Here is a 10,818-nt window from a genome sequence, read left to right on the forward strand (position 1 = left end):
AAGTCAAAGTGGTGTGAAGGTATAAAATGAGTGATTATGAAAGATAAATTTTAAAAAAATGTAAAATATGAAAACAGATCTATATAATTAGATGGTATTTTAAGGCTTGCGTGGTCTGAGTTAAAGTAACTTAGTACCTCCATATCTTTATCACCATCTTTACCTATGCACCCTCTATCTTCTGTATTGCCAAGGATGCACCTCAATTCACCTATCTTCAATGTAAAGGCCTTGTGACAATAAAAACTTATTTTTTATTATTTTTATATTTAGTGTTCTACAAATGTTTCAGACTTTTACATTTAGATTTACATAGTTTTGTGTAGTAATTACTGAAGTTCTTATCGCTTGTTTTGCGAGATTTGAAACAAATTAAACGAAATATGATGTATTCCTATAAAAGAATTTGTTCCAATATGATGACAGTTTCAACAGCCAAAGAAAAGATAGTGGAACGGCTCAACTTGGCATATCATGGTTTGACCGTTTGTGTAATTGATCCCTCATCAGTCAAAGGAAAGCAAATGTAAACTTAGTCTCACAGGTCTGCTAAAGACACAGTCTTGCTTATTAGCATTTTTTGCTATATTTCACCTCCTTTAAGATTTGGATATGTTCAATAGAATAAACAGTTCTGCAATGGTTTTATAAGTTAGAGGAAAAGTTAATTGAGCCAGGTTGTTAGGCTCTAAGAACTTCAACTGAAGGGTACAAGTGGCCACTCTCCCCGTCTTTAAAACGTCTCTTCACCTATCCATCGTTTTTTTTTTACGTCATTAAGTCGTTTGCACATGCGCTCGTTCACGAAAAAGCCGCCATATTTGTGAAAAACAATCGTTATTCTTTTATTTACTAGTACTTTTTTGTGTTGTTTTGATACTATAATAAAAAATTGCAAACAAAAGCATTGTTTTCAAAAATTCATTGCAAAAGCTTCGTGTTTTTAACAATAAAATTGTCTATAAAGATGGCCGACAACGATGGCCGAAAAACGAAGGATTCACTATGGAATGGTTGTAATAATCACATGTTTCTGACAGATCATATGATGTCTTTATTAGTGTACATAGTTGCCGTATCAAGCTCCAGATTTTTGAAGAATTTTTGTTTTCATTAGAAGTACTGCGCTATGTTGAGCAATTCATTCAGAGCTGTTGTATGCTTGTTCTGTTTTGTTCAATATTTCCAAGTAGTGGTATTGTGAAATCATGCATTAGGAGTCTTAGTTTTGTTTTCAATTCGAGAGTTTGTTGACATATAAAATTTAATGTTAACAACGATGACAAGTAAATTGCTGCCAAGTTGTGGTTAAAGTACAGTAAAGATACCATGTTGGGATTTACCATATTACTAATGGTTAATCTTATCTATCGTCCGCTTCTATAGTAGTAATTCATGTCACATCATATTAGTGTTACATCTCTGGTGCATTTTCTATGTGTCAGCTGGAGACCCTTGTACTGGTTGCCTTAATTGTACACTAGACATGCAACTATGTATGAATTGCTACACTACTGTTAACGGTTCTTCGTGTTGGTTTAATACAGTGAGCGACGGAAATTACAGATGTGGGCAGAAGTGTTGGAGTCGAGAAGACGGTACTCGCTCATTTGTAACTAGTGCTAATTATTTTGCTCGCATACACTCTTTCCTGTTCTCCTCTATGATAGCTATACTATAGCTATACTTTATGCTATAGCTATGATAGCTATACTAGTTGGTTGCCATATGTTGCTTACTCTATGCTCTTACACTGGTTCATTTGTTTTAACTTTCAAACCAGCTGACAGCCTTAAATCGCTTGTCATTATGAATTCTATTCAAGAGCACTCTGCCTAAGGAAATGAAATGGATTAATATTGTTTAATTAGACTTCTTTGTTAATTTACTCACACTTGCTAGATTATTTTTGCTGCCGGTCATTCTTGCAAAACCTTTTTTGTGAAAAAAAAATCATTTCATTGTAGCAAAATGATTTCAAAACGAAAAATTATCAAATGTACTTAGCAATTATTCTTAGATGTTTATTCTTCAAGAACCTGAAATGTATTAAATTGGAAAAAAAATGGTTTTCTATTGAAGAGATAAATAAAACTTGTGATCCTCTTTATAAAATTATCTAATAGTATGTTATTAATAATTTAGAAATATGAATCTGGCAAAGAAAAAATATTTGTTTCTCATCATTGCCTGATAAATAAGTTAAATAGGTATAAAAAAAAACTAGGAGTTACGGTGACCCCTTCATGACTCGTACATTGTACCAGGTATCTGGACTCGCTTATAACCACGTATATTCACAGTTTGGTGTGCTTTACTAGAACATATACACTTACAGTAAATACTTATTTGTGTAAGAAATTAGGTGAATAGCCTTGTGCCTTGTTGTTTTGTGGTTTTTAACACCACTTATATAAGCCAACACTTCAAAAAGTCTGAAAGTTAGGAATTTTGTAAAAACAAAAATTTATGTTAAAACTGCCACCGAATTCTTTGTGTTCTGTTTGGGTTAATGGCAACCAAGTATTTGTGTGCAATTCACTTAATATGGAGAACCTTACTTATGTAAGGTTGAGTCAAAAATTAATATTAAAATTGAGTTTCAATTTTTCAGGATGACTTTTAGTGCTATCTCAATATTTATGACTGGGCGTAGGACTGGTAATGGTAATATTAGTGGCATTGCGTCATCTGAGCGGCTGCGTTATGTCATTTTATTTGCACAAGATTAGAAACATGCGTATAACAGGGTTGTGGTCTATCAATAATGCACAATAGCATTAAATTAGTCATTAAATTTTCAATTACTATTAAAAATTAAATGAATAATGCGGGTTTAATAATTTATTAATTCAGTTATTGATGCAGCTTTCTCAGATGCTTATTTGACAATTTAGTGAGTTATTCAGCTTTTGAAAAAAATTAACTCACTAACTCAATTATTAACGCGCTTGTTTGACAAACTGATTTATTTAATTAAATACATAATTCAGTTTAATCACAATTTAATTCATTAATGTAATTATTGATGCAATTATTTTACCAATTAATCTGTTAATTACATGCATAATTTAATTGGAATATGAATCAATATGTTAATTTAATTGTTGGTGCATTTTTCAAACTGGTTTGGTAATTTAATGTTTAATTGAATTTAAACAGAAAATCATTTGTTAATCCAATTATTAGTGCAAGTTCGCAAACCTAAATGAATTAATTTAGTTATTGATTCATTTTCAAACTACTATCAATTTAATTGTAATTTCTGTCATCGCCCCAACCCTTGTGTATAACTTGGCCCGTTCGTCTGGTAATTTCTTTGTAGCTGTAATATCGGTGACCGTGCGAGTATATGCGATATATAGAATATTTAGTTCAACACGGTGTGCATTCATGATCATCACAACACTTTGTACTTGCTGGTAGAATTTACAACATTACAGAGTGTGTGGAAGCTTCTCAAATATATTACACAAGGTGATTTAGTGTTACCGGTTACGCAGTCAAATCTTTCGCTAAAGCTTCACGAATGATCTACCATTCCTTAGTTTATATTTAAAGGTTGACTTGCAACAAAATTCACATTACAGTGATTTGTTATCAAAAGATTTACTATGTCTTACTCTGCTATGTTGTAGGTACAAAATATGTGGAAATGTGATTACAAGCCCCTGAAAGCTCAAAAATGAACAGTTAATCGCGCCATCACAAACCGCCATAGATTAGAATCTCTTTCCAAAATGGCTCAAATGGGACATAGTTGTACAATATGGCTTCTGTTTACACTTTCATGCAACCTCTTTCATCGAAATATTTTCACAAATATACTTCACGCATTCAATAAAACCATGTCTATTGTTCTTAGGCATGTTTTATCATCATTGCAACGCTGTCGCTTTCAGCATTGATATCTTATAACATACCGTAAAAATTCGTTTAATTTTTTAACCTCAGCTCGAAGGAGTCCATATAATCGTCTGATAATCATGGTGAGCTTGTTGGTCACCTGTGATAATCGAAAAGTGCTGCAGAAATTATTTGCGAAGTATTGGGTCACATGATCAGATTACGACTAGATGATTAGACCAAGCCGAAACAAAACTGTAAAGTAGTGAGCATCTATATTTGATACGGGGTTTTCGGTAAAACCCGAAGTGTTGGTTATAAACTAGTGTTACGACAAGTTTTATATTGAGCCTTTTATTGGCCATTCAATTCTCATGAGAACATCACGGGACAAAACAATAACCAAATGTAATGACAACGTCAGAGAAAAAAACTGATTCCAGTCTACGGCGGCTTTTCGTTTTTGAGCTTTTAAGACCTTGTAATCACATTTCCACATATTTTGCACCTACCAAACAGCAGAGTAAGATATGGTGAATCTTTTGATACCAAATAACTGTAATATGAATTTTGTTGCAAGTCAACCTTTAATTAAACACGTTCTGAAGTTCGATACCAAAAGTTATGAATAACAAAATGTTGATACCTTTCACAAACATCTCGCGACTCGTCACATACTATAGCAAGTTTTAAACTCTGGACTTGAGTAGACTGAAGCAGTTTACAATGCTCTGGTGTAATCTTTGCCTTTATTAAAAATGAGAACTTTATCTATTAAATATGCGAGAGATGATTTATAAAGAAGGTGTGTAAAATCAATTGAGGTAACTTATTGTAGTTTTATAGAGTGATCATAGATGTACTGAAACACATGCGAAAAATGGGTGCACTAATAAGCCAGAAATGTTTATCGTTGGGACATCAGTAACACTTCAACATTTACCTAACACAGATAGAATGTTAGAATGCATACTCCATAGCTATTTTACATATGATTTTTGTAAACCTTTCAAACGTTTGCAAGTGATGAAAAAACACTTTAGTAAAGCATGCCCCACCCACGTCTGAAAGTATGTAGCAAGGACGTCATCGGTAGGGATCTTTTACCAAAAAATGGAGGTCACACTTAAATATTAGACTTGAACACGGTAGTTTCAACAAAGAGGAGACAGAGACACGCTTTCACAAGTCTTTCTTTCAAGGACCGGTTAAAATACAACTTATGAAAATTGATGTTTTATTCAGGTACCATCCAGAGCCAAGCCCAAGTTATTCTCCAATCAGTCGTTTGTCATTCAGCCAGTAAAATCCTTCATGTTCATTTGACTTTTGGTATTTTAGGGTTAGAAACCAAACATCCATTTGCCACAAGACCTTCCTATTTCCTATGCGGGTTTTGTTGTCAGTCCGGCTTTCAAACATATAATTCATCATTGTATAGCAGACCCGCTGATACTACCATGTAGGTTGGTTGCTACCCGAGATAATGAACATGATTCAAAAACTTCTGACTAAAAGTTCTGTTTTGATCACAAAATGGGAATACTTCAGGTACAATGGCACTCGCCGTTCATGCTACATGTTGTTTTTTTTTTTGATAATTGAAATACCATTGCGCTAGCAACTTTAATCTGGCAAATTGACAGCAAGACATTGCCTGTGCTCCGATTGTCCTTGAAGGCTGACAGGAGGTTGATAGACTTGATTTGCCGCAGCGATTCGTTTGTTGTAGTGCTTTCATTACGCAGGCTTATACCAATTGCACAGCACCTTTAAAACCTTTGAACATTTGGCTTTACTTTGGGCACTGTTTGTTGGCAGGTTCATTCATTTCTAGTTATTGTTTTTGCAGCCAAACATCTCCCTTCAAAAGAAATTTATCTCTTAGGCTAAACGAGCTACCGAGCAATCTATCTAGGCAGCAGGCTGACTTCGATAAGACGAACACTAATGTTCCCATCATTGAAGGAGAAGAACCAATAGGTAGGTGCCTGCTAATCCCATGAGTTGGTCAGAGACAACTTCTGAGTAAGGATTCCTATACCGAGTGGTTTTATAAATCAAACATTAATTTTAGAATCATGTTAATAGTTATAAATATCCGGTTGTTGTAATGTACATAAACTCTCTAGTTCCCCCTGCACACGGTTAAAACAGAGGAAGTCGCACAACGCTTATCTTTCTCTAGACTTTGTTAGTGTTTCCATATTTATTGCGCATGCGCAAGACATAACATGGACACTTGAGTGAAAGACTTTGGTGCTGACTACGACCTTGGTCAAGCTTCACTTTCTACAACTGGTTAAAATATTTGTTATTGTTGTTCGCTTAATTTAAGAGTACAGTAGGTTAAATCAAAACAACCTTTCTTAAGATGTGAATAAGGAAGTCGGTGATGTTTCCAAAAATATTTTGCTCACTGATAGACTATTTCAAAGTCATTTCAACTTTAAAATGCTTCCTGACCAAAAAATCTTCCTAACCTTCACTTTAGATTGTTTTAATTATAGGAAACGCTTCAACAATTTCACGATTAATTTCTTGGTCAATCTAGTTTATAGCAATGTAGTTGCGCCTAAAATATTCCCGCGGTTTCTAGCTATGATTATTGCGAGTCGAAAGCATTTGTGTCAGAGTTATTTTTGTAGACTTTCTCCAGTAACACAACACTTTTTTGTAACCAAGTAGACATGCTGTTTATCTTCTATGACAGTTAATGGGGTTTATTTACTGTTGGTGAACAAGCTAAGATCATGTTGCCCAGCTTTTAGAAGCTGTAACCTTTTTGTTTATTCACTTTAAGCAAAGTGATGCTTAACTTCCTTTCCAATAGCTGCAGGAGTAAGCAACGGTATAACTTTCTTGCATAAAGAGCTAATTTGTTTCCTTTATACAAATAGGAATAAAATAGAGTGCTAACTCCTTCGAGCTGTTCTAACTTTGATTTATTGAACATTTGTTGTGATTATAACAGTGTTATTGGAAAAATGTCATTATATGGTCACAGTAATTAATTGGTTAACAATTTTGATAGATTCTGATTTACTCTATGGTGCATAAAAATGGCGCTAGCCTTGAAAACTGTGCCGGGTGTAACACGGCGTGACACAAGTCTGTCACTCGCAGTCAAAAGCATAGCAACAGATCTTTACTAGTGTAATGAGTTGAGCGATGAGTCGAGAAATCTTATAGAGAAAATTCATTAAAGCTTACAGTTTTGCGATATTTTCAGGCATCAGCTATCAATGCTTTAGTTTTTCAGGATCATGCAGTTGGCAACCTTAACTATCGACAAATAATAACCATTATTACGTAAAATGGTCAGGCCTCTGGCCCAGCCACCGTTTAACAAAACTTAGGTTGGGTATTCCAGGCTGATATGCCGTTTTGTCTACGCAACCAAATTGCATGGTTGCTTTCATTGGTTTTGTTGCCGACCAGAAATTTGTTATTTTATTTATGAACAAAATATGGTGTTCAGGTGTCAACAGCACTTCATCGCGTAGAGATCGAAGTCTCACTTAGGGTGGCCAGTTTTTAATTCTAAAACATTTTTCTCACGTGACACATTCAGTGGCTCACACCACACTTGTGTCACGGGCCATTGACATCTGTGACAGCAGTATACATTACTGTCATTAGTTTAAAATTTCAAGTCGGAAGCACCTGAGATGAATACTTGACACAAATTGTGAGTTTCACTAGATGGATAAATATGAACTTTACTTACACCAGTCAATGCTATTTGAAGTAAATTAGATCATGGGACAGAAAACAAAAAACATTGAAGTATATGTATTGAAAAACTATGAAAAATCATCTTTCCTTATCTTTGTCTCCTTTTTGTTTTTAGCCTCCTGGTCTAGGATACTTAAGGTGGGAGCTATCAGTGTAGGCCTAGTCTACACTTTGGCTGTAGACCTAGTCTATACTGATAATCAGCTTTCTATATTGATAGATATTCTATAGCCTGAGATAGTCTACAGCCTGAGATGGTCTATAGCCTGAGATATTCTATAGCCTGAGATGGTATATACTCTATAGCCTGAGATATTCTATAACCTGAGATCTTCTATAGCCTGAGATGGTTTATAGTCTGAGATGGTCTATAGTCTGAGATGGTCTATTATAGTCTGAGATAGTCTATAGTCTGAGATATTCAATAGTCTGAGATATTCTATAGTCTGAGATATTCTATAGTCTGAGATATTCTATAGTCTGAGATACCCTATAGTCTGAGATACCCTATAGTCTGAGATATTCTATAGTCTGAGATAGTATATAGTCTGAGATAGTATATAGTCTGAGATAGTATATAGTCTGAGATAGTATATAGTCTGAGATAGTCTACAGCTCAATATATTTTATAGCTTTAAATATTTTATAACCCAACAATGTATTTCCTGATGTTTTATTTTCTGAGCTAGTTATTTTGTCGATAGATCTGTCTTACTCCTAGACATTCTGTAAGACAGTATTTTTTGGCTTTAAGGCTTTTTGTTGCAAAACAATCATTTCACGAACTATTCCTCTCGCCATGCAACATTAGATATTGCACTTTTTTGGATTTAGGTGTACGGTCACTGATGACATTTATAGCCAACTGTATTCGTTCTTGTCAGAGTGAACTTGTGAACCTCGTCTACTCGACAGTGTTTGTTATTTTTTCTAGAATCTCCCCCACAGTCAGCAAAGCTGGCCTCGGCTCTCACTGGAAATGAGTCTGGTAAACAAGCAGAAGCCTTAGATCCTATTGCTGAGATGTGCCAACAATTAACGAGGGGTCTCACAGGTCTCGACAACGAAGAAAAAAAGAGCAAAGATGCAGCACCAGTTCCTAGCCAACCTACTGTCACAGCGGGTATTGCTCTCTGTCAATAACCTCTCGCATAATTAGTTGTATTAAGAACTCAAGTTGCTTTTGAGTTCTTGCTATAAATTGGAGTACCCTTGGTGCATAGGCCAGCTAACCAGGTGGTTAATAAGATCCCTAAACTTGACCCAAAAGTTTGGATTGCTTTCTGATTTACTTTGCGCACTACAAGAGCCTGCCAATCTATTATTTCGAGGCTGCTTGAACTTAATGCTATCGAGTCAAGTGAATAGATTACAGTTAAATGCCTATAGCGTATTATTTTATTTTTAATTGCTCTATAATATCACCTTTTACTGAACTTTACCTATTGGTTGTACATTGATACTTCCATTCCGATGGCATTTCCTGTATTCACGTACAATGGGCTTCTGGTCTAGTTTCCTATTTAGGCATATAACAAGTATCCCTGTGTGATTAGGTTCAACAGCACTAAATGGAGTTGATCCAGTCAAGCAGCCAAACCCATGGAGTGCGCCTGCTCCTCAGGAGAATGACTTTTGGCTACCTCCCACTAAGCCTCTTCCTGTTTCAGCTTCTGTCACACAGCAATCGGCTATCGGCTCTACATCTGTAGCTCCGACTGCGACGTCTCCTGTTAGGTAACTGTCGTTTTTTAATTTTCAATCATTGTAAACACAATTAACTGCGTAAAAAATATTGTTCATTGATTGCGATCTGGTCATATTTGGCACATTATTTTGGCAATCTTGGTTTTTCTAGGCCACGCCCTTCTGCCGGGGCATCTACTCAATATGGCCTCCTCTCTCAGCCAGTCACGAGCTCCCCAGCATCTTCTGTCACCATCGATCCCTTCAAGCTGCCATCACATTCTACAACCAATCAGCAAGTATATAGCAACAATAATACTGGACTGACCAATGGTGGTATGTCAGCGGGCATAGTCGCTCCTCTGGCAGCTGCTAATCCCCAGAATCCTTTCGATACAGCATGGGCTTTGCGCCACAACCCTTCAACGAATCCCTTCCTAACTGGTGGATCTGTAACTAGCCCTAGCTCAGCTTCAAGCACTCCGCAAGCCTCGAGTCAAACCCAGTTTAGTAAAGAATTTGAGCTGAAGATGTGACCCCCTTCGTCCGAATTTTCTCTCCTCTGGTCTATCCATCAATCGCCAAGTTCTCTGGCAGTCAGCATTTAACAAACAGGCTTAAAAGAACGACTCAACTAGCAGTTTGCTGCGAGTACATATCTGGATATGGTTTATTTCCGGCGAACAGTTTCCTATCAATCATGCTGTGTAACCCTAGAAACATGTGGTACTAACTAGTTTGTAGTGACAGAGATAGCTACTTCTGTGTCTCCATGGCAATGTGACACTAACTAGCTCGTGATTATAGAGAAAACTATGTTGGCAATGAAATCAAAAGTATTTTCTAGACTTCCCTATTCTTGGTTCGACAGGTTATATTAAAAACTCCCAATCGCCTAACATCAGCTAGTGAGATGGCTGCACCTTCCCTTTTTTATAGTCACATTCAGGCTTGCATCGAACAAGTTTTACCTCTAGATCCTGTTTGGAGCTATCTCCACCTTTGGGGCAATTCGGCTTGTAACTAAATTCAATTTTTTCTATCCTAATAAGAATATCACTTTCAGTATGCACTGCCAAACAGCCCAAACATTTTATCTAGCACAATGTCCAGACTTCTTTTATACCATACATTCTAATACACTGTCTTATATATATTATTCAAATTTGAATTTATTATAACCTTTTTAGTTTTTAATAACTTCTATCAATGAATTACATGAAAAGGGACATATCGCTTAGTAAATTATATCCATTTGCTTTTTTGTTTCACCTTGATTATGTTCATAAAGATTACTTCTGCTCAATATTCTACGTGTTGTTGAATATTTTCATTATTCCGTCTAGCATATTAATGAAACTGTAAAATTGTTCTTGGCTTTGTTTATTCCATAATTGGAGAAGCTTTTTCTCGTCGCCATGTTCAATTGCATGTATTAGTAATTAAGCCTTCTGTTAGTATCTTTTTGAGGTGTTTGCTATATAATGTGTAGATTTTTGTAAATTGCTTTCAAATATAACACGATTTTGTATTCTTGTCTTGAATCAT

The 10,818-nt window shown here is 35.6% G+C and overlaps 1 protein-coding gene and 1 long non-coding RNA gene across 3 annotated transcripts in view; both read left to right on the forward strand.

Annotated features, from left to right (window-relative positions):
- LOC137396283 (protein numb-like) overlaps positions 1–10,805 on the forward strand; it is a 35,424-nt gene extending 24,619 nt beyond the window's left edge. Inside the window, exons 8-11 of one of the 2 annotated variants that reach the window (XM_068082480.1) lie at positions 5,699–5,829; positions 8,519–8,719; positions 9,141–9,321; positions 9,443–10,805. In XM_068082480.1, coding sequence (XP_067938581.1) covers positions 5,699–5,829; positions 8,519–8,719; positions 9,141–9,321; positions 9,443–9,806 — 877 coding nt within the window. In that variant the 3' untranslated portion in view covers positions 9,807–10,805. The remainder of the gene's footprint in view (positions 1–5,698; positions 5,830–8,518; positions 8,720–9,140; positions 9,322–9,442) is intronic. The other variant, XM_068082479.1, reaches the window with a different exon arrangement.
- LOC137396285 (uncharacterized) overlaps positions 1–10,818 on the forward strand; it is a 117,013-nt gene that overhangs the window by 74,111 nt on the left and 32,084 nt on the right. The window lies entirely within an intron of this gene.

Source organism: Watersipora subatra, chromosome 5 (assembly GCF_963576615.1).
Source record: "Watersipora subatra chromosome 5, tzWatSuba1.1, whole genome shotgun sequence".
NCBI lineage: Eukaryota > Metazoa > Bryozoa > Gymnolaemata > Cheilostomatida > Watersiporidae > Watersipora > Watersipora subatra.